This window comes from Gobius niger (assembly GCF_951799975.1).
Source record: "Gobius niger genome assembly, chromosome: 10".
NCBI classification, from domain to species: Eukaryota; Metazoa; Chordata; class Actinopteri; order Gobiiformes; family Gobiidae; genus Gobius; species Gobius niger.
In genome coordinates, this window is record NC_136861.1 from 6,000,881 (window position 1) to 6,024,045 (window position 23,165).

At 41.3% G+C, this 23,165-nt stretch overlaps 1 protein-coding gene across 1 annotated transcript in view; it reads right to left on the minus strand.

Annotated features, from left to right (window-relative positions):
* gfap (glial fibrillary acidic protein) overlaps positions 1 to 22,842 on the minus strand; it is a 27,047-nt gene extending 4,205 nt beyond the window's left edge. Inside the window, exons 1-8 of the mRNA XM_079564590.1 lie at positions 22,327 to 22,842; positions 13,845 to 13,905; positions 13,671 to 13,766; positions 10,855 to 11,016; positions 10,569 to 10,694; positions 6,959 to 7,179; positions 1,841 to 1,884; positions 1,686 to 1,768 (exon numbers count right to left, since the gene is read on the minus strand). Coding sequence (XP_079420716.1) covers positions 1,686 to 1,768; positions 1,841 to 1,884; positions 6,959 to 7,179; positions 10,569 to 10,694; positions 10,855 to 11,016; positions 13,671 to 13,766; positions 13,845 to 13,905; positions 22,327 to 22,835 — 1,302 coding nt within the window. The 5' untranslated portion in view covers positions 22,836 to 22,842. The remainder of the gene's footprint in view (positions 1 to 1,685; positions 1,769 to 1,840; positions 1,885 to 6,958; positions 7,180 to 10,568; positions 10,695 to 10,854; positions 11,017 to 13,670; positions 13,767 to 13,844; positions 13,906 to 22,326) is intronic.
* Between the last annotated feature and the right edge of the window lie 323 nt (positions 22,843 to 23,165).

Genomic DNA, 23,165 nt, shown 5'->3' on the forward strand with positions numbered 1-23,165 from the left:
GGAAATGTGACAAAAAAGTAACGAAAAATTGATGAAAAAGTGGCAAAAATGTCACAAGAAATTGAAAAAGAAATGGGACAAAATAGGACAAAAATGTGATAAAAATGGGACAAAATTTGACAATAAAATGACAAAAATGGGACAAAAAAATGACAAAAATTGGACAAAAAATGACAAAAATGGGACAAAAAAATGACAAAAATGTGATAAAAAATTGACAAAAATGGGACAAAAAATTGACAAAAATGGGACAAAAATTGAAAAAAAATTGACAAAAAAATGACAAAAAATGACAAAAATGTGATAAAAATTTGACAAAAAAATTACAAAAAATGGACAAAAAATTGACCAAAAAATGACCAAATGTGACAAAAAAAATCTAAATATGTGATTAAAATTTGACAAAAAAAGACAAAAAAATGACAAAAATGTGACAAAAAGTGACAAAAATTGGATAAAAAATTTACAAAAAAATGTCAAAAGTTGGATAAAAAAATGACAAAAATGTAATAAAAATTTGACCAAAAAATGACAAAAATTGGACAAAAATGAGTTGAACACCCAACATGACGTGAGAAAAAAGATCCTCTCGGTTCAGGCGGGAGTTAAGAGGTTAAATGCAAACCTTTTACAGGAAAACATCACTAAAATGTACTTTTCCTTTAAAATCAAACACAATCCAGTTTCATCTTTTTGATCAGAGATAACTCCATGGCCCCCTCCCCGCACCCCTGGTTGGGAAACACTGCTATAAAGGACTTAGTAAATACAGCCTGATCCCAGTAACCACAGACCCCACGGGACGGTGTGAGACGGCGCCCTCTGCAGACCAGAGCGTGCAGGTGCGATGTGAATTCAAAGTATTCAAAGTATTATTGTCAATTATTGAAAAAATAATGATTAAACTCAGATTTATTAGTCTTTACAAGTGTGTCGGGCTCAGAATGAGGATAAGACGCTCTTAACCCCTAAACTCCCACCTGAACCGAGCACATTTTCTCCAGTTTGGCTTTACCCCAGTCCAAAAGCTTCTGGAAAAAAGCTGTGAAAATAGCAACAAAACTGAGACGAAAACAATGATGGAAATGTGACAAAAAAGTGACGAAAAATTGATGAAAAAGTGGCAAAAAAAATACAAAAATGTGACAAAAAAATACAAAAATGTGATAAAAATGTGACAAAAAAATGACAAAAAAATGTGACAAAATTAACAAAAAAATTCCAAAAATGTGATTAAAATTTGACAAAAAAAGGACAAAAAAAGGACAAAAAAAAGACAAAAAAGTTACAAAAATGAGTTGAATACCCAAGAAATTGGAAAAAAAATTAACAAAAAAAAGACAAAAATGTGATAAAAATTTGACAAAAATATAACAAAAAAAAAAAAAAAATGTGATTACAATTTTACTAAAAAATAACAAAAAAAATGACCAAAAAAAAAAGAAAAAAATTAATGACAAAAATGTGACAAAAGTGACAAGAAATGACAAAAAAGCTACAAAAATGAGTTGAATACCCAACAAAAAAATGATGGAAAAAAAAATCTGATGACGTGAGGAAAAATATCCTCTCGGTTCAGGCGGGAGTTAAGAGGTTTAATGCAAATCTTTTACAGGAAAACATCACTAAAATGTACTTTGGGACGGCCCTCTGCAGACCAGAGCGTGCCCTCACAGGCGTCTCACCTCTCCATCGCGGGTCTCCACGGTGCGCACCAGGACGCTCCTCTTCACGTGGGCCTCGGGGGTCTTCGTGTCCAGGCCGGTCTCTGAACCACAGGCAGAGAAACAAACTTTAACCACGACAGAGGAGCGGCTGTGACAGCGTTAGAGTCACTGACCTCTGAACTGCAGGTTGGAGAAGCTTTGCACCGGGATGGTGATCCTGGAAGACACAGAAACATAAATGAAGTCTATTTATGCAGAGCTTTTCCACCAAACGATTGGAAACACTTTTGATGTTTTGGCTTTTCTTTATTTTCAACACTTCTTATATGATTCTCATTGAAGACAACTATGAACAGGGCCGCTTCGAGACATTGTGGGGCCCTAAGCAGAATCTTCCCCTCATTAAAACTAAACTCATGCTTGAAATCACACCGATAATATTTGTAGTAATTAAAACAATGGAGTCTGGATGTGAACCTGGGCTTTTTCTCCATGAGCTTCATAACAGTCTGTGAAGGTGATGAAACTGTGAACATGTAAAAAGTGTATCACAACAAAAGGCGGCGTTTTTGAAGAATCTGTTTCACCTTTTCTGTTCACAACTGTCTCTGAGTTTCCTGGATCCTCGGCGTCTCGATCACTCGCTCCCTCTCAGCTCCACTCATTTACCCAGGATGCACCTGTGGATCCTCCGCCGCCTCGGGGAGCTGAATATTTCTTTTTTCTTCCCTTGTCTCCTAAAACTTTATTTAGCAACGGAACCACCTAAATATGTTTGTACTCACTGTACGTTTTACTCCACGTTTGTGAAAAAAGCAAATGTAATGAAGTGTAAATGAGTAAAGATGTAAATATGATGTTTAGTTCAAGTTAATCTTAATGAAAGGCCGAAGATATTTATTGAGAGATATGTTCTTATGAGCTTAGACGAGTTGATGAGCACCTGTCTGGTCTTTATGCGTGTGCTCAGTCACACAAAAAGAAAAAGCATTTAGCCCCTCCTCCTCTCCTCTAGGCGTAATAACACCTTAGGAGCACGGATGTCGAAGTGCTCCTAAGGTGTTATTGCGCCTTAAGGCCTATTCATGCTCCACAAGATGCGAGAACTTTGTTCACCCAGAGCTCGCACAAAATGGCGTCATTTTGTTCTCGCAGCTCCTGTTCGGCAGGTCTTGCTGACGCATCAGCTCAGCAACTTTTTTCGGTAAGGCTGCGAGAACTCTGGCTGTGATTGGCTGGATTTTTAGTGGGCGGGGTTATTTTGGCGGAAGCGGGAAGCGAGAATCCAATGTTTACTTCCTAACACCGGTGCGGAAAACGGAGACAACATGGATAGTTTTGAGGCACCGCTCGCGGCAGTAAAATACTTCGCTGAAGGACGAGGACACGCACATGGCAACAAAGTCCTGGGAAGAAACATGCGGACATTTAGAAGAGCCTGGCACTACCTGCGTGAAAGAGGCGAGTGTTAAAAAAAAAAGTGGTTCAGGCTTGTGGACAGAGGAACACCAGGCTTTTACATCTTAGACCCTTCATCAAACACAGAGAAACGTCTCCAACATGTTCAGTGAAGGTTCTTGGAAGGACAAAACCAGTACTGAGCGACACAGACGTCAAACAACAGGACTTTACCGAGTGACACGGAGGTAAACTGCTTTTAACGTTAACGTTTTCTAACATAATAAACCAGCGGGAGATGTGGCTAAACATGACGTCAATCTTCAAAATGTTTGCAAAATCGTGATTGATACATTTTATAATAGTTTGAAGTCAAATGGCTCGTTTCATTTCTGTAATTCCCTGATTGTTTTGGCTGAAAAAGGGGGCGTGGCAGTTCAGCAGCAGCAGGTCTTGTGGAGAATGAAATGTCAGAGCTCAGACGAATTTTTGGCCTCAAGAACAAGAACAAGGTTCTCGCGTCTTGTGGAGTATGAATAGGCCTTTAGAATATAGTTCCCCTTTTGATCCGCTTAGAAAATCAGACATGTATCGTGTAACTGCTCACGTAACCATATTTAAAACCTGGAAGAGCCTGGTCGCTTCTAGCTTCACCCCCGTTCGGCCCCATAGAGGAGAGGCTAAATGCTAACAACATCTTTGGTCTTTTTGTGTGACTGAGCACTAGAGATTAGATTTTTTGTGGCCCAAAAAATTTGAGCAGGATCGAGCCGAGATGTCCCGCATGACACTCGGCTTTGGGTCGGGTCAGGCTTCAAGATCATTCTTCTTGGATCTTTTTCCCCACGTCATCAGATTTTTTTCCCATAATTTTTTGGGGGGGTTTCAACTCATTATTGTAACTTTTTGGTTATTTTTTTGTCAAATAGTAAATTTTTTGTCACTTTTTGTCACATTTGTCCTTTTGTTGTCACATTTTTGTCAATTTTTATCACATTTTTGCCACTTTTTCATCATTTTTTCATCATTTTTTTGTCAATGTAAAAAAAAAAACAATTTTGTAATTTTTTTGTACATTTTTTGACGCATTTTTTGACATTTTTTCCATTGTTTCATCATTTTTTCGTAATTTTTTGTCATTTTTCTGTCAATTTTTGTCACATTTTTGTCATTTTTTCATAATTTTTTTGTCAATTTTTGGTCAGTTTTTTTGTCTAAGTTTTCTCACTTTTTTGTCACATTTCCATCATTGTTTTCGTCTCAGTTCTGTCGCTATTTTCTCACCTTTTTTCCAGAAGCTTTTGGACTGGGGGTAAAGCCAAACTGGAGAAAAAGTGCTCGGTTCAGGTGGGAGTTAAGGGGTTAATATTACAATAGGATTTGTTATTCAGGCCAAAATGCTCAAACAGTAAAACATCCAACCAAAACCAGCTCATAAACAGCTTCCTGTCCTCTTTTATTATAAACAGTAGTATTTGCACAGACTGATATCGTTTGACACGTGACGCCGCCGCCGCCGCCGCCGCCGCTCCGGAGGCCGCTGAGCTCAGACGCGGCGCCGAGCGGACGCTTTGGAGGCGCTCGACACCGAGGACGTCAGCGAAGTGGACGACAGAGAGCGGACCCTGGCAATTGAGAAACAGCCAGAATTCCACATGTTCATTCATGAGTTAATTCCTTCAGTGAGAATCTACAAAGTCCCAAAAAACAAAGAAACCCATGTGTAAGAAAAGTGTTTCCAAACTTTTGACAATGATTTTCCAGATGAGTTTAAATTACTCAAAGCTAAACTAAAGCCCAGTAGACTCCAGACACTATGACCGTCCACATATGAAGGATGTTTTCTTTATTCGAGGGATAAATGTGAACGATGGGTCAACTTGTGCGGGCGTCCAAAAGACCAGCTCTACGACAGTTCTACACAGGCCGACTTTCTTAAAACACTCTTATTTAAATATGGAAGACATGTTCAGCCTCCGCCTTTTTCTAGCAAGCCTGTTCATGCCTACAGGTAGATCCAACACATTTACTGTTTCTGTAGTAAGGAAGCAGCCTTAGGGGAAGGGTAAAATAATTGAGAGAATTGACATTAATTAAAAGTGAAGTGTTGGCAGTGACCGAGTAGCATTAGCGATCGCTAAACAAACAAAAAAACAAAAAAATAATAATAATGATATAAATAACCCCCAACAACTGTCAGACGCAAGACAACCAGAGGACATAATATATATGACAGACAGGATGTAGGGCGGTCAAATATAGCTTGTTGAAACTGCAAAATGTCACTATCAGTGGCGGACGCTGATGTTTTTTGGGGGGGAAATGGTGTTGATAGCAATCTACCTCTGGATCAGGTCGGCTCTTTTCCCCGGCTTTTTCAGCCTCTACACTCAAGCCATCTCTTTAAGTGAACATTTGTATGTTCTTCTACTTCTTTATAATAATAATAATAATGCATCGGTTTTATATAGCGCTTTTCTAGACACTCAAAGACGCTTTACATTGCACTATTCGTTCACTCCATACTCGGTGGTGGTAAGCTACTATTGTAGCCACAGCTGCCCTGGGGTAGACTGACGGAAGCGAGGCAACCAGTCTGCGCCATCGGCCCCTCCGACCACCACCAACCACTCACTCACTCACTCACTACGTTCGCTAGGCTTCCTGGTGTTACCAAACGGTCTCCCATCCAAGTACCGACCAGGCCCTTCCCTGCTTAGCTTCCAAGGTCTGACGGGATTGGGCATAGCAAAGGCGGTATGACCACTTTACCAGTGAATCTGGCACCAGGGACATCATTCTCCGACAGAGTTAGAAGGTTTAGCTCAGTCGACATCTCGTCCGTAAACTATTTACATTCGTCTAGCATGAGTGACAGGCGCGAGTTTGACCCCCCTACCGTTGCTCGCTTAATGAATATTTATGAGGAAAGGTGTCGTATATCGTGCGGTGCGCTATTACTACAACTGTGGGTTATTTCTAAATAAGGCTCTGTGGCGGATGCTTAGGGACCGTCAACAAATTGCAACACTAAAGTTACACATGTAACTACAGTTCTATGAATGCCAGATGAAAACTAGCGCTTCAAGCATTGGGCGGCACAGTGGCACAGTGGTTAGTGCTCGTGCCGCTCAGCAAGAACATCCCTGTCCCAGCGCGGCTTTCCGTGTTAAATGCATGATCGCGCACAAGAGTGATCATTCAGTGCTTGAAGCGCAGACTCTGGTCAGAAGAGATTAGAACTCCACAACTGACACTTATATTGAAATGTTTGCAGACATATAACCATTTATGGATAATCTTCAATACCTTCTACAATTATTACTGTGGTGGCACCAAATTTACACTCGTTACCAATATCACACTTGCAACTTACTACAACCTATATTTTTCAAGTCTGGACCTTTACTTTGAAATTCATGTCAAAAAAGGCCAATATGAGGATATTACTCTTCAATAGTTTCCACAGTTTTCACTGCAGTGACGCCTTATTCCGCACCGCCCACTTTTGCCTCTTTTTGCTTTATCTCGGCACTTCCGTTGTTCTGACACTTCCGGTCAAGCGTGAAGTCCGTTCATTGAAACGGAGAACGAGGGAAAATGTTCGCCGCTAAAATCTGATGTTTAACAGATTAATTTGTGTAAAATGTCCAATGTTCATTTGCCTCGACATGTCGACACTGCATCGTTTCTCTGCGCGGCTGAAAATCGGCTTTGTTTTCGTGTAGTGACTGATTTATCTTGACTTCTCCAGTCTTATGTTAACTGATAGGAGAAAAGGGGCGGGAACAATTAATGGCGGCGCCCACGCGAGCCTCCGGAAAAAGGTGAATATTTACACCAGTTATCAATTATTATATAAGCACCTTTATTTTGATCGTTCGGCCTCGTACCTGCTCTCCTCTCCTTCCAGCAGCTTCCTGTAGGTGGCGATCTCGATGTCCAGGGCCAGCTTGACGTTGAGCAGGTCCTGGTACTCCTGAAGGTGGCGGGCCATCTCCTCCTTCAGCCCCTGGATCTGCTCCTCCAGGTGGGCGGCTCTCTGGTGGTACTCTCCGGCCTCCAGGGCGCTGTGCTCCTCCAGCTCCCGCAGCTGCCGCTCCAGAGACTCGTTCTGCAGACCAAAAGAAAATCCACCTTTTACTCTTTAACTATGTTCTGAAGCTGTTCCTCGTAAATACAGAGCTATGGTTGTGTTTCCGTATAGAGCTTTTTTTCTAAATACCGTAAATGCTCTAATATAGGCCGGGGCCTTTATTTACTCAAGGGCATCTAGGACCAGGCCTTTATTGGAACCAGGCCACAATTAGAGACAGGCCTTTATTTCTATTTGAGCAAAACGGACGACCAGGAAAACGAAGAAACACAAGATTTGTGTCCATTTGCACCTAAAATATTAGGTTCATTTATTTATTAACATTTCAAACCCTCTCCCAGCGGCTGGAACATTGACGCCTTTTATTTTGTCGGGACAACAGGAAGTGTTTCGTTGCTGTTAGCGGAGCTTTGACATCAGTGTCACTGCAGGTTTCTGTTTCGTTTTTACCGCGGACCGGATTATTTGTTGTTATCTTGTGTAAAGGCGAGTTTAGACGGAGCGTTTGTGTTTGTGATCGATCATGAGACTGACCCGAGAGAAGACGAGACGCTCGCGCTGATCGGAGGAGTTATTTTGAGGCGTGAGACTGACCTGCACACGGAGCAGCTGGACGTGCTTTGAAGACGCGATGGAGACTTTATTAAAACCCTGGAGGGTCAGAAACATTTGTTTGCCCTGTTTCCAAATATAGTCACAGGAGGTTTGAAAAGTGGCTAAATCTGTGTCAAAGTTACGCTCGGATCAGCTCCTCAGCAGCGTCCCCCTCGGCCCGGGTTCCCGTCTGTTTACTTCCTGCACGTGAGTTTTCATTTACACCGCGTCAGAGACCCGGCCTCTGTCAGAGACCCGGCCTCTGACAGAGACCCGGCCTCTGCTAGAGACCCGGCCTCTGTCAGAGACCCGGCCTCTGACAGAGACCCGGCCTCTGACAGAGACCCGGCCGCTAATGGAATACAGGCCAGTATTAGAGCATTTACGGTATAATCAGTCGGGTTCAGCCGCTGACTCGACCCCGGTCCCAGAGACGACACATGAGGTGAAGCGGCGCCGCCGTCATGAAGGCGGAGACTGAGGGAGTTCATTACTGAGGAAAAGGTCAGGTTTAACTTCCCACTGAGATTTACAACATTATTAACAGACATTTGTACAAGTTCACCGTCTGCTGCAACAAAGAACCTCAGCTTCGGCCGTCTGCGACAAATGAAAATCTCAGAACAAAGATTTAAAACAGACCGACCACAGACGAGCTGCGACATCAGAGTGTCTGATACTTTGGAAGTGTCGCAGAGTGAGCCTCCTCTCACTACAACGAGGATCTCTGTCCTCAACACAATACTCGTGACGGGCGATACTACATCTTTGGGAAACAATCGATTATGAAACTGGTCACTTCATCTGGGGAAGTACATTTCAAATTAATCGAAAACTGCTTATTTTATATAATTAATATGTAGATTAAAATGATACTTTAACACTTTAACTTTTACTTTAACACTTTAACTGGTTAATCAACAATGCCAATGTGAAATTAAATACATAAACCCGGGGTAGGCAACATCAGGCCCGGGGGGCAACACCGGCCCTCCATCATCAAACTCTGGCCCTTGAGATGATTTGGGGAAATATTATGACCCAAATCGGAGATCAAACGCCTGTTAAAGTACTCTAGAAATGTGAAAAATACTGTCAATTCCTTAAAATGTCTTAGCAGAGCACCCTTTAAGGCCATAATCCTAAAAATCATCTAAAGGAATAAATGACTTAAAACTACTTGAACTAAGACATCAAATCTATTGAGTAGATTTGGTTTGGCCTTAGAGCAGATAAAACCTTTTCTTTCCAATGGAACAAGCACGTTTTGTTCAAGTTTTTTCTTAATTCAGATTATTTTGTATAATTTCACGTGATAAATAAATAATTCTTACAGTAAAAGTTAATTTGTCTGATTTCCAGTGGGATTTCTATTTGTTTGATTGTCATTAGCGTTTTTATCTGATCTTAGATTAGTTCAAACCGACTCCAATTTATTCAAGCGATTTTAAGTAATTTATCTAATTTAAGATGGACATTTTCCCAGCGTATATGATGTACAACACTGGCATATGTAGAAAGTGATGATGATGAATTGGAGGGTCCGGCCCTTGGTCTTATGACGATGAAGAAAACCGGCCCTCCACCGAGTGAACTGACACAAACAGAGTTTAGAATGAATACTTTAATGACAGACAGAACCTAAACCAGAAGGGCATGGGCTCAGTCCAGTTCTCTGCTGCTGTGAGCGTTTGGGAGCTGAACAAATCAATCGTCCTTTTGTGTTTATAATGCCACGCCTTCCTTTAAAATATGCAAATTAGTATAGATACTTTTGCTTTTACTTTAAAAAGAACCCCTTTGGTATCAATAAATCGATTCTATGGTATTGATCTGCCCATCCCCACAAAATACGACATCAGAGTCACAAGCAACACCGGCTGCACTTTTTAAACCCTTTTATAAACCCTTTTATGAGGCTCTCGCTGCAGCAGTTTCATTCTGACGCCTGACACTGCTTTGGTTGTGGCGACGATTGTCTCTTTGAACAATCGCACAGACAAGAACGGCTCACGATTCTACAATCCCCGCACCTGCAGTGTGACGTCTACAAACTTCAGACAGCAGAACAATGTGTCCTTCAGTATTCTCTGTTCACGATCTGTATTTTCATAACAAACATACAGACGGAAAGGCCTGTGAGTGTTGTGAAGCACCTGACAGTAGGGCCCGACCGATATATTGATATTAGGATGTTTTCAATATCGGCCAAAATCGGCTGATATAAAGGCCGATATCTCCGGGACCAGTTTTACATATTTTAGTTTTTAAACTTTTGTGTATAATTTCTGAACCATAAGAGACAGAGACTTACCGTTCTTTGTTTTGGAATCTACTGATTTCTGCCTTTCAAACAAGCTCCCTCTGAAGCACCTACTAAACATGAATATGCAGCGCCCCCTGCTGTCACAGTTCAACACTGACACATCTAGAAGCTTCATGCACAGGATTATAGACAGTGATGCAAACCGGCATCGGCCAAACAAAAAACCCGATAATCTTTTAGTTTAGTTTATTGAAAGGACAGTCTGCAGTTAGATTAAAAAGATGCTGAACCAGATGTAGCACTTTGCTAATTTACATCTGTAATCGATATGTCTGTGTATTTCTATGACTGATTTGAGAGATTCAAATCAAATCAAATTAAATTACTTAAAATATCGGCTTTTATATCGGCTACCGGCTATGCCAACCCATATCATATCGGTATCAGTATCAGACCTTGAAAATCCATATCGGTCGGGCCCTACCTTACAGTATATAGTATTGAGTTCTCAGTATTGAGTTTTCAGTATTGAGTATTCGTTACTCACGGCTCCCCGGAGCGCCTCCAGGTCGCAGGTCACGGCCTGGACCTGCCTCCGGTACTCGTTGGCGTCTTGTTTGGCCTGACGGAGGGCGTCTGCGTTCCTGCCGGCCGCGTCCGTCAGGTCAGCGAACTGTGGACCAAACAGAGGACATTTCAGCGCTCAGATTGCCTCCACTGCAAAGTCTTTTACAATCTTAGCCAAGACTGACAGACTGACAGGCGACGTAACATTTGTAATCCGTGACCATCACAGACCCTCTCTGGTCTGGTCTCCGGTCCTCGGCTCTCACCTTGGAGCGGTACCAGTCCTCGGTCTCCTGCATGTTGGACGAGGCCATGGTCTCGTACTGGACCCGGATGTCCCTCAGAGCCGCCGTGAGGTCGGGTTTAGACATGTCCAAATCCACGTGGACCTGCTGAGCCAAGATCTGCTGCTGCAGCTCCGCGAGCTCCTGAGACCCAGGAAGCAATCACGTTACGACACAAGGATTTACTCAATACTTCTACTCCAATACATTTCTACAAAAGCTCAGTTTTAAGCCTAGTAAAGCACACTCCAGACCAGTAGGTGGTGCTGTGCAATTGTCCTGTCAATGCCAATAACAACAAGATTTGTCCCCGTCATGTCGTTTTGTTCCCCTATTTTGTATGTTTTCTTGTGTTTGGTCTCGTCCTGTGTTTTATTTTGACATGTTTTCTGTCCTTGTGATTTTGCTTTACTTCCCTCATTACCTGCCTGCCCCGCCCTGATGTGTTTCACCTGTGCCCCGTTTCCTCTTGTATTTATACCCCTGTGTTTCCCTTGTCCTTTGTCACGTCATTGTCTACGTCAGCCCCGGTTTGTTTGAGTTTTGGGTCACTTCTGGATTTTGTTATTTTAGTTTTCGTCCGTCACTAAATATCACCAGTTTTGTTGCAGTCCTGCATTTTGGGTTTTATTTTCTTCGTTCCACCTCCTACCATGACACCCTCGTACTCACGTTTTGTACAAGGCTCTGGAACTTCACAATTGAGCTCCGTGATCAGGTGGGAGGGGTGAGCTCCTTTGAAACATGAACTTCTTATTCTCTTGTTACTTGTTATGATTAGTATCCAATGGGAAATGTAAGCAATGGAGTCCATGCGTTCCACTCATGTAATCTCATTTTCTTCTGATGTAAATCCCTCGAGAAAACTCGTCTACTCAGGAATAGATCTCTTCTTTTTGTTTTTATGTGCAAACTTCTTCTTGGTTGTGGATCCAGTCCTCACGTATTTCTGTGATTTGTAAATGTTTATTATATTGAATGTGGGGCAGGCGCTCATAAGCTTCTTGCTTCAGCCGACTCCTTTTGAGCACCTGTGACGGGTTAATGTGTATTTGTAAATTAGGAAAATGTAGTTGTTCAAATAAATTAAACTAAACTAACAAAAAAAACGACTGGATCTGATTTTGGCTAGCGTTTGGTCTGTTTGGTGTGTGATGCGCCCGAGTGAGTGAAGCAGCTCAGCTCTGCTCTTGGGGACATTCCTTGCACATTCCAAGGCTTCAGTTTTAATTTCTGGATATTTGGAGCCGAGCCAGGACAGATTGAGGAGCTTCCATTTCTTTCGTATCCGCCGCCATTGCCAAACTACAACCAGCTACAAGCCCCGCCTCCCCCGCTCGCTGAATGGGAGGTAGAAAGTCAACCGATGTAACGCGGCCACTGAGATCAGACCCAGACCTACATGTAGGGAAATTATATTTGACCGGAGTTTACGGATGGCTAAGGCCAGGCTGTATTTGACCAGTTGTATCTGCATGTTTATTCAAAAAATGTATTGTATACTAAAATGCACGGGACTCTTCTGTACATTTAGAGGTTCATGTTTCTAGCTCCACTCAAGAAGCTTTTAGATTTGGACAGAAGATTCAGGAGAAAATGTGGTTATGGTGGGGGTTTTGTGTTTGATCTCAATCAGTTCCCTGATTAAAGAAACACAAACCCTGGTTATGAGAAACTTGGATTCACCAACAGTAACCGAGATATAGCGGAATGTATATGTGATTTCCCGGTTCTCACAACATATGGCATTAATTGTAAACAAACATGGTGGCGGTGTGACAGATCAACGTAGGGAAAACAAGGCGGAAGTGCGCGACGCGGACACGCACCGCGCACCAAAGAATTCACAAAATAATTCCCTTGGAGTCAACCCATAGGAGTCACTTTGCGTGTGGTTCTTAGACCAAGGCATCGTCCACTTCACACCGATGATGAACAAAGAAGTTGCTGTTTAGAGTTTCTCCACGCTCAAATCTTTGGAAACTCAGGCGAATTTGCCCTAATTACAAAATGATTAAATAAATATTGCGCGAGGCCCTACTCAGTTTTCTACGAAAGAGCGGGGCGTAACATGGAGCACATATATAGGATATGTGATCTCGCTCATGTAGTCACATAAAGCGCAGGACTCTCATCCATGAGATTGTCAGTTCAATTCCAACATATAATCTTTTTTTCTTTTTTTAACTGGGCACCCACTTACAGTAATATAACGACTTGTATAAAGGCAATGTCTGCGTCTGAAACCATCACATTGTATCCTCTAAGCACTAACACGAGCAACTAACTCCTTAACCTTTCATGGGGTCGACTGTTAGACCTCTATGCAGTTAGTGAACTAGACCTTCTGCAGAATTTGCACAATCCGTCCGTCCTTAAACAGGGGAAAGGGAAGTGACATCACCAACAGCTGCTGTTCTTTAAAGTTATTGGTGGAGTGCAGGCCAAACAAAAGTGCATGTCGCCCCCTACTGTACAGTGTCCAACAACAACATAGTGTCCAAACAAAGACATTTAAGGAGGAAAATAAATCCAAATGATCCAAACATTTCCCTTTAGTGTTATTTTATTTCAACAGCTGTTTCATAAAGCTACAGTAGCAAATGATCCAAACAAAAGCATTTAATCTGTTTACTGAGTTTACAAAAAGTACTGAATATTGTAGATGCTGTTGCTCAGGATGTAGTGGATACACAATATTTAGCCCAAAGTGGTCGCACATTTATATCTTTCATATTTTCGTCGCATTGTGCTCAAAAACATAAAGCGCCTGTATGTAAACACACTCTCCGACTCACCTCGTCGTGGACTTTCTTCAGGAAGTTGATCTCGTCCTGAAGAGACTCGATCTTTCTCTCCAGCTGCACACGGCCGAGCGAGGCCTCGTCCACGTCCTGCAGGGGGCGCCGCACACAGCTCGGTGAGGACATGTGTATTGCAGTACGTACAGAGCTAAATCACAGACGCTGTACCTGTCTGAAGGCGTTGAGGTTGTTCTCCGCCTCCTGCCTCAGCGCCAGCTCGTCCTGCAGCCTGGGACACAAACACGGATATTCATAAGAACCGAAACGGACCAGAGGATTCAAAGCTTCGCCTTCAACTCGGCTCCTTCAAAACAGGTGCATGATGACGGCCCTGGCTCCGGGAGCTGGGATAAAGATCATGAACAGAAGCGGGGACAAAGCGCAGCCCTGTGGGAAACCAGCGTTCAAGGCAGATTTGACTAAAGCTCTTGTGATTTCAGTCAGTTATATTTAAGCTGACTAAAGCAAGACTAAAACTAACAGAAGAGTAGTTAATGGGACTAAAACTATGACTGAAATGTCCAGATATTATTGGCGCTCGTGCTTCACAGCTGGAAAGTCCCCCCCGTATGGACACAGGTTTGATCCCGGGCCGCAAGGGGCCTTTTTGTGTGGAGTTTGCATGCTCTCCCAGTGTCTGCGTAGGTTTCCCCTACCACTAAAAACATGTACAATATGCTAGAGAATTAACAAATTAACAATGGTGTTGGAGAGGATGGATGAAAAACAGGCAGCAGTCTGGATGTCTTTTACAGGAGAAGTTTATTTACCATCGGTGCGAGACCTTTCATACATGCTGAGGTATGTAAAAACGCTGACCTGTTCCTTTAAGCGCACATACTGTTTGGCTGCGCTTTGATAACTCTAGTTTGGAAAGGGAAATTTATAAGTGTCTGTGTTGGTTTGCAGGTCAATGTTTGTTTGGAGCCCTCTGCAGGCAGCAGTGGGGATGACATAAAGCTAATACAAGCAGGTATTTATTACTTAATCTCTTACCACCCGCCTAAACCAAATGCATTCTGTCCTCTTTGGCTGTTATATAGGCCTGTGTAACACCTCATTTGAAAGCTAAGACCCACAAACTGATCTTTTTCCTTGTGTTGTTGCTGTGTTGTGTCACCTTTTGTATGTTTTATTTTCTTTTCTTTTTTGTGACATTTTTGTTGAATTTTTGTCACATTTTTGTTGAATTTTTGTCACTTTTTTGTTGAATTTTTGTCACTTTTTTGTTGAATTTTTGTCACATTTTTGTTGAATTTTTGTGACATTTTTGTTGAATTTTTGTCACTTTTTTGTTGAATTTTTGTCACTTTTTGATGAATTTGTCATTTTTTGTTGCGTTTACATCCTTGTTTTCTTCTCCTTTTTTGTGGCTGTTTTGGTGCTTTTTTCCCCAAGAAGCTTTTTGATTAGGGTAAAGCCAAACTGGAGAAAATGAGATCCGTTCAGGTTGGAGTTAAGAGGTTAAAGCTACTCTATTGGGCCGGCCCGGAATGGTTGTATTCCCACCTTCGAAACCCCCACCTTTTAATATAGTACCTCTTTTTATCCGCTTACAAAATCGACATTTATGTTTTTTTCAGTCGAATTTTTCAAATATTTGATTCCTGCCTGATTTATTGAGCTTTGAACCTCAAAAAGCAAGAAGACATTTGAATTTTTGCTGATTTTTTCCAATAAAAGGATACATTTAGACCCTGCTGTGTCTTGTAGTAAAAAAAACATTATAAAGTGCCTTATATTGGTTTGAAAACATAAAATTACCCCATATTTATGTCAGCAAAAGTTTCAAAGTGAGACAAATTGGTTAAATAATAGAGTTTTGTATCTGTACTTTGTGTTAGTGAGGCATTCAAAGGTCAGTTTTTCAGATGGTCTCTGTTGTGGCATTCTCTCTCTCCCCTCTCTCAGTGGGACGTCCCGGTCTGACCAGCTGAAAGCGCTTCTGCCTGACTGAACCTTCGCTCGGACAGAACAGAGAGGGCCGTTCCCACGAGTCCAGACACAATGCACCGAACACGCCCCCCACCCGCCCGGTCACAGGGCCCTGACCGGGACTCACTCAGACCCATGACCTCAGCCCCAGGGCGGACCGTGGATCCCAAAGTTCACAACAGCCCAGCTCCTCATGCAAAGGAGGCAGATTGTGCTTTTTCTGCCATTTTGTGATCATCAGTCACACACACACAACAGTATTCAGCACTTTGATCACTGCAAGAGGCATTATCGATCATTATGTTCATTATTAGTATTCATAATCTGAGAATAAACTATGCCACTGGATCTATGCTTCACTGCAGTATCAACAGGAGAACTATTACCAAGACAGGCAGATGTGTTTTCGGATGATGTCACTTTGCAGGTCTTAAAGGAATAGGCCACCGTTTTTATATACTAAGATATGTTCTTACCTCACTCTAGTCGAGTTAATATATCCCCGTCTGGTCATTGTCCGCGCGCTCTGTCACGCAAACGGAGCACATACGCAGCCTCTCCCATATGTGACATAGCTCCAAAAAAGCTCACGATAGAAGCTACCAAGCTCTTCCACGTGTTCCCTATTTAAATAAAGTTACGTGAAGTGTTTTCATGCGAAGTATATTTACACAGAAATGTAACGTGTCGATTTTATAAGCAAATAAAAAGGGGGACTATATTGTGAGGCGTAATGATACGAGGAGTAAAACGTCCGCGCAGTAACTCCTAAAGGTTATTGACGGAAGTGAGCGGGGGAAGTCTTTAGGAGTTACTACGCGGACGCTGTGCTCCTCGTATCATTACGCCTCACAATATAGTCCCCCTTTTTATTTGCTTATAAAATCGACACGTTACATTTCTGTGTAAATATACTTCGCATGAAAACACTTCACGTAACTTTATTTAAATAGGGAACACGTGTAAGAGCTTGGTAGCTTCTATCGTGAGCTTTTTCGGAGCTATGTCACATATGGGAGAGGCTGCGTATGTGCTCCGTTTGCGTGATAGAGCGCGCGGACAATGACCAGACGGGGATATATTAACTCGACTAAAGTGAGGTAAGAACATATCTTAGTATATAAAAACGGTGGCCTATTCCTTTAAAGGAACAGGCTACCGTTTTTCCATACTGAGAGATTTTTGTAATCTTTTTGTCACATTTTTGTCATTTTTTTGTCACATTTTTGTTGATTTTTTTTGTCACATTTTTGTATTTTTTTTGTCACATTTTTGTAATTTTTTTGTCACATTTTTGTCAATTTTTTTTTGTCATTTTTGTCATTTTTTTGTCATTTTTTTTTGTCATTTTTTTGTCAATTTCTTGTGACATTTTTGTGACATTTTTGCCACTTTTTCATCAATTTTTCATCACTTTTTTGTCAATGTTTTCTCCCTTTTTTGTCACATTTCCATCATTGTTTTCGTCTCAGTTTTGTTGCTATTTTCACAGCTTTTTTTCCAGAAGCTTTTGGACTGGGGTAAAGCCAAACTGGAGAAAATGTGCTCGGTTCAGGTGGGAGTTAAGGGGTTAAAGGAACAGGCCACCGTTTTTCCAAACTGAGATATGTTCTTACTTGAGCTTAGACGAGTTGATACGTACCTGTCTGGTCTTTGTGTGTTCACTCAGTCACGCTAAATGACCAAAGATGTTGTTAGCATTTAGCCTCTCCCAGTGTATTCCTATGGCTCCAAACAGGGTGAAGTTAGAAGCGACCAAGCTCTTCCACGGGCACAAAGACCAGACAGGTACGGATCAACTCGTCTAAGCTCAGGTAAGAACATATCTCAGTTTGGAAAAACGGTGGCCTGTTCCTTTAACCCCTTAACTCCCACCTGAACAGAGCACATTTTCTCCAGTTTGGCTTTACCCCAGTCCAAAAGCTTCTGGAAAAAAGCTGTGAAAATAGCAACAAAACTGAGACGAAAACAATGATGGAAATGTGACAAAAAAGTGACGACAAATTTATGAAAAAGTGGCAAAAATGTCACAAATATGTCACAAGAAATTGACAAAAGACAAAAATGTAACACAAAAATGTGACAAAAAATGACCCCAAAAAAAATAACAAAAAAGTGACAATATGTGACAAAAATGTGACAAAAATAAATTCTAAAAATTGACAAAAAATGACAAAAAAGTGATAAAAAATTGATGCAAAAATGAAAAAAAAAAAAAGTGACAAAAAATGACCAAAAAAAAGTTACAAAAATGAGTTGAATACTTAACAAAAAACTGATGGAAAAAAAAATCTGATGACGTGAGGAAAAAGGTCCTCTCGGTTCAGGCGGGAGTTAAGAGGCTAAGTGATGATGTCATCGCTCTACCCCATAATAGAAAAAAGAGAGCGAGGTCTCCTTCAAGTCAAAGTTTAACAAAATAAAATCCCTAAATGCTTGCAAATATTGTTTACCCAGCGAGAAAGTAACTCTAATCTCAGAGGAAAATATATATTTAATCAAAGTACATTCTACATTAAGAAAACACTGTTTATCAAGCGAAGGAGTTACATTATGGAAAAGCTGCTGCAATGAGTTAAAACAAGCTGCGTCTCTTTTTCAGTTCAAAAACATTTACAAGAGAATATTAATGGAAAAATATTTGACAGAATGAAAATTAATTAAATGCAATGGTCAAACCTGTGTTAATTCAGCGAACGGATGGTTATTCCCATTAACGTGCTGCATTTCTGATTTAAAAGTGAAGGGCAGGCACAATAAGCTTCAGCTTCCGCCTGCGCCTGCTCATTTATTGTGTTCATTGCTTGACATTGCTTGACTTGTATGTTTTCAATGTTTTGTTTTGATTTGTAAATGACCAAACCGAAATAAACTGAATTTTGCTGCATATCGTCAGACCCCTTGTATCTATATCATGAGAAGCAAACACTGGAGCTGCGAGTCTCTCAGTTACTATTTTGCCGTAGTTTCCCTGTTTGCGACATTATCAGTGCAGTATAAACCAGTGTTAATTTCGGCGACTAAAATTTTTAGTCTTAATTTTAGTCAAAGTGATATTTTTGACGACTAAAATTGGACTAAAACTAAATTAAAAGTTTCTCATGAGACAAAAACTATGACTAAAATGTCCAGATATTTTACTCGACTAAAATAAGACTAAATAAAAATTAAAAGGAGAGACTAAAATCATCCAAACTTGTATTGACCGTCTGAAAGAACCTATCATTTAAATTCTCTGCCAAAGGATCAGCTCTGAGCTTTGTTCATGTGGGAGAAGCTCCATTAAGTCGAGGACCTTGATTAAACAGGATTATAATTAATATTATAAAAGCAAAGTCGACTAAATTAGTCTTAAATGTAGTCGACTAAATTGACATGCAATTTTAGTCGACTAAAACTAGACTAAAATTGAAAAGTTTTTTTTGACTAAATCTTGACTAAAATTAAATTACATTTTAGTCAAAAGACTAAGACTAAAACTAAAATAAAATATGTTGTCAAAATGAACACTGGTATAAACGGGGTCCATGAACATCTGCAGGTTCACGGAGACTTTGTGACAAAAGCTGCTGCAGGAGTGACCCCTGACCTCTGGAGCTGTGGTCATTTTGTAGTTTCCTGTGGGTTTGTCTCCGGAGTTTGTCTCTCTGCTGTATTTCAGTGATCCCTGTGAAAGGTGTGCAGTATTTTGACAGCAGTAATAGTATTAGTATTAGTATTCGCAGCAGCAGCAGCAGTGATGGCCGCGTCGCCCCCTGCGCCGCCCGAAGCTGCTCCAGATTCCCGTCACGTCGCTCTTATTCAAACTCCATTCACTGAACATCTGCAGCCCTTTGTGGAGACGCCATTGTGTGGGGCATTCCTTTAGACCAGCGCTTCCCAAACTGTGGGGCACGCACGCACTGCAGGGACACGGGGAGGACTTTGTGATGAGGAATGAGTCCCTGTAATGTTTCTCCACTCGTCGTTAGGCTCTTCCTGGTTTCTTCATCTGAGGCTGAAGCTCCGATCAGTTCTTCCTGGTTATTTTTGCGTCGTGGTTTAACCTTTTAGCTCCCACCGGAACGGATCCCATTTTCTCCAGTTTGGCTTTACCCTAATCGAAAAGGTTCTTGGGAAAGAAGCACCAAAACAGCCGCAAAAAATGAGAAGAAAACAAGGATGGAAACGCAACAAACGTGACAAAAATTCAACAAAAATGTGACAAAAATTCAACAAAAATGTGACAAAAAATCAACAAAAATGTGACAAAAATTCAACAAAAAAGTGACAAAAATTCAACAAAAATGTGACAAAAATTCAACAAAAATGTGACAAAAATTCAACGAAAATGTGACAAAAATGTGACAAAAATGTGACAAAAATTCAACGAAAATGTGACAAAAATTGGACAAAAATGTGACAAAAATTCAACAAAAATGTGACAAAAATTCAACAAAAATTCAACAAAAACTCAACAAAAAAGTGACAAAAATTCAACAAAAATGTGACAAAAATTAGACAAAAAAGTGACAAAAATTAAACAAAAAAGTGACAAAAATTCAACATAAAAGTGACAAAAACTCAACAAAAAAGTGACAAAAATTCAACAAAAATTCTACAAAAATTCAACAAAAATTTCACAAAAAGAAAAAAAAAAAGAAAAAAAACATAATAGAAAAGGTGACACAACACAGCAACAACACGAGGAAAAAGATCAGATTTGTGGGTCTTAGCTTTCAAATGAGGTGTTACACAGACCTCTATAACAGCCAAAGAGGACAGAATGCTTTGGGTTTAGGCGGGTGGGAAGAGGTTAAAGCAGTAAATCTCAACAATTAATTTCCATTCAATTTTTGAGACATACAAGGCTCCGGGACGGGTCAGTTTTACCTCTGAAGCTTCTTGAAAGAAAAGTCAAAATAGCGTCAAAAACAAGACGTAAACAAGGAGGAAAAAGCAACAAAAACACAAGAAAAAAAGTGACCTCAATGTGGCACCAACACAAGGAAGAATCTTAGCTCAGTTTTGTCGGTCTTAGCTTTCAAATGAGGCATTACACTGGCCTGTAGTCTGTAATCTATCCAGTCAAGAAGCTTTTAGATTTGGGTGAAGCCGAACTGAAGAAACTGTGTTAAAGTGGGGGATTAAGAGGATGAAGCTCTAACTTCTTTTTCACTTTTTATTCACTAGAGATGCACCGATCCAGCTTTTTTGCTTTCGATACCGATACTGGGGGTTTGAGTATCTGCCGATATCCGATGTTAACCGATACCAAGTGAACGGTCTCTTTTCTCCATTTTAACTTCAATAAAGTGTTCTCTTTTCTTGTCATGATGTTACGGATCAATTATTTATTAACCGAGCATATTTCCTCCAGTTCAGCTTAACCCAAGTCTAACAGATCACAGCCTACAGGCCAGTGAGACGCCTCATTTGAAAGCTAAGACCTACAGAAGGCATCATTTCGTCACTTTTTTGTCATTTTTTTCAATTTTTGGTCAATATTTTTAAACATTTTTGTCACTTTTTTGGTCACTTTTTAGTCACTTTTTTAATTTTTTTTTTGTTGTCACTTTTTGTGTAATTTTTTTGTCACTTTTTCAGAATTTTTTTCGTCATTTTTGGGTCATTTTTTGTCCATTTTTGTCACTTTTTTGTCACATTTTTCCATCACTTTCTTGACTTTTTCTCAAGAAGCTTTTAAATTTGGTTAAAGTCGAACTGGGGAAAATACGCTCGGTTTTAAGAGGTTAAAAAACATTTAACAAGGATCACTGGACTTTTCTACGCTGAATATCCTTTACGATTTATGTTATAAACAACTCACACAAAATGATCTGATTATTACAACTCATGCAGTAAAAATATGTCAGATCAGTAACACACGTGTCCGCTCCATCAGAGGCCCATTTTATCCCATTAGGCGACTTTAAAAAATTCTATTATAGTTTCTGATCCAGCCTTGATTAGATGCCACTAGTGACACGTTTGTTAAAACCCCTTAACCCCCACCTGAACCGAGCACATTTTCTCCAGTTTGGCTTTACCCCAGTCCAAAAGCTTCTGGAGAAAAAGCTGTGAAAATAGCAACAAAACTGAGACGAAAACAATGATGGAAATGTGACAAAAAAGCGAGAAAACATTGACAAAAAAGTGATAAAAAATTGATGAAAAAGTGGCAAATTGTCACAAGAAATTAACAAAAAATGTGACAAAATGTGACAAAAAAATGACTAAAATTTGATTAAAAAATTGACAAAAAAAATGACAAAAAAAGGACAAATACTTGACAAAAAAATGACAAAAATGTGACAAAAAATTGACAAAAAATTGACAAAAAAAATTGACAAAAATTTGACAAAAAAATGACAAAAATGTCACAAAAATGTCACAAAAAAGTGACAAAAATGAGTTGAATACCGAACCAAAAAATGAAAAAAATCTGATGACGTGAGGAAAAAGGTCCTCTCGGTTCAGGCGGGAGTTAAGAGGTTAAGTTGGGGGTTAAGAGGTTAAAGCGTGAGAGCCAAAACAAGCATCTGTTCAGTAGCCATCGAGAATTTGCAGCCGATACCTGATATCGTATTCTTTCCGGTATCGGCTCCGATATCCAATACCTGTATCGGATCGGGGCATCCCTAGTCCCTGCTGAGTTAGTACCAGTCATTCCTCTGAGTACATCTGTGAACACCGGGGCCTGAGTCTAGTCTAGTCCTGGCCCCGCCCGTCTCACCTGTGCCTGAGCTTGTCCACGTCCGTGGCCAGGTTGTCCCGGTCGATCTCCAGCCGCGCCTTGGCCGCGGTGAGGCCGTCCACCTCGCGCCGCAGCTCGCGCAGCTCCTCCTGGTAGACCTCGCCCACGTGGCTGGGCTCCCGCACCTTCAGCTGGTTCAGCTCGGCCACCAGGAGCTTGTTCTGCTGCTCCAGGAGCCGCACCTTCTCGATGTAGCTGGCGAAGCGGTCGTTCAGGCCCATCATCTCCACCTTCTCGTTGGTGCGCGTCTCCTTGAACTGCGCCTTCATCGCGTTGTCGGCCGAGAAGTCCAGCCGGTCCACGGGGCTGCCCAGGAGGAGCGCGGGGGCCCGGGACAGGGGGCTGGAGTGGGTGAAGCTGGCCCTCAGCGGGGTGGTGCCGTGCCAGGACAAGCGGGCGGCGGAGGAGGAGGAGGAGAGGCGGGCGCCGCTGGAGCCCTGGGGCCCGAAGCGTCTGCGGTAGGAAGACTGGAGGCGCTGGCTGTCCATCGCTGAGGCAAAGAGGGAATAGAACTCGCGCACGGGGCTGAGGGGGCTTATATCGGGGCAGGAGGACACCCCCACGGGGAGAGAGGGGGGGGCGGGACAGGGCCTGAATGGGACAAAAGGGAGAGAGAGGACACAAAGACAGGCAGCAGGGTGGACTCAGTGCAGCTCCAAACACAAACTATCAACAACATGGAGTTTTCAGAAAAGCCTTCACTGATCTCACAATGGAGAAATAATCAGGAAATAAGTAACAGGAACTTATCTTATGTATGAATAAAATATAAATATACATGATAAAAAACTACAGGACATTTTGGATTCTCCTGCTGC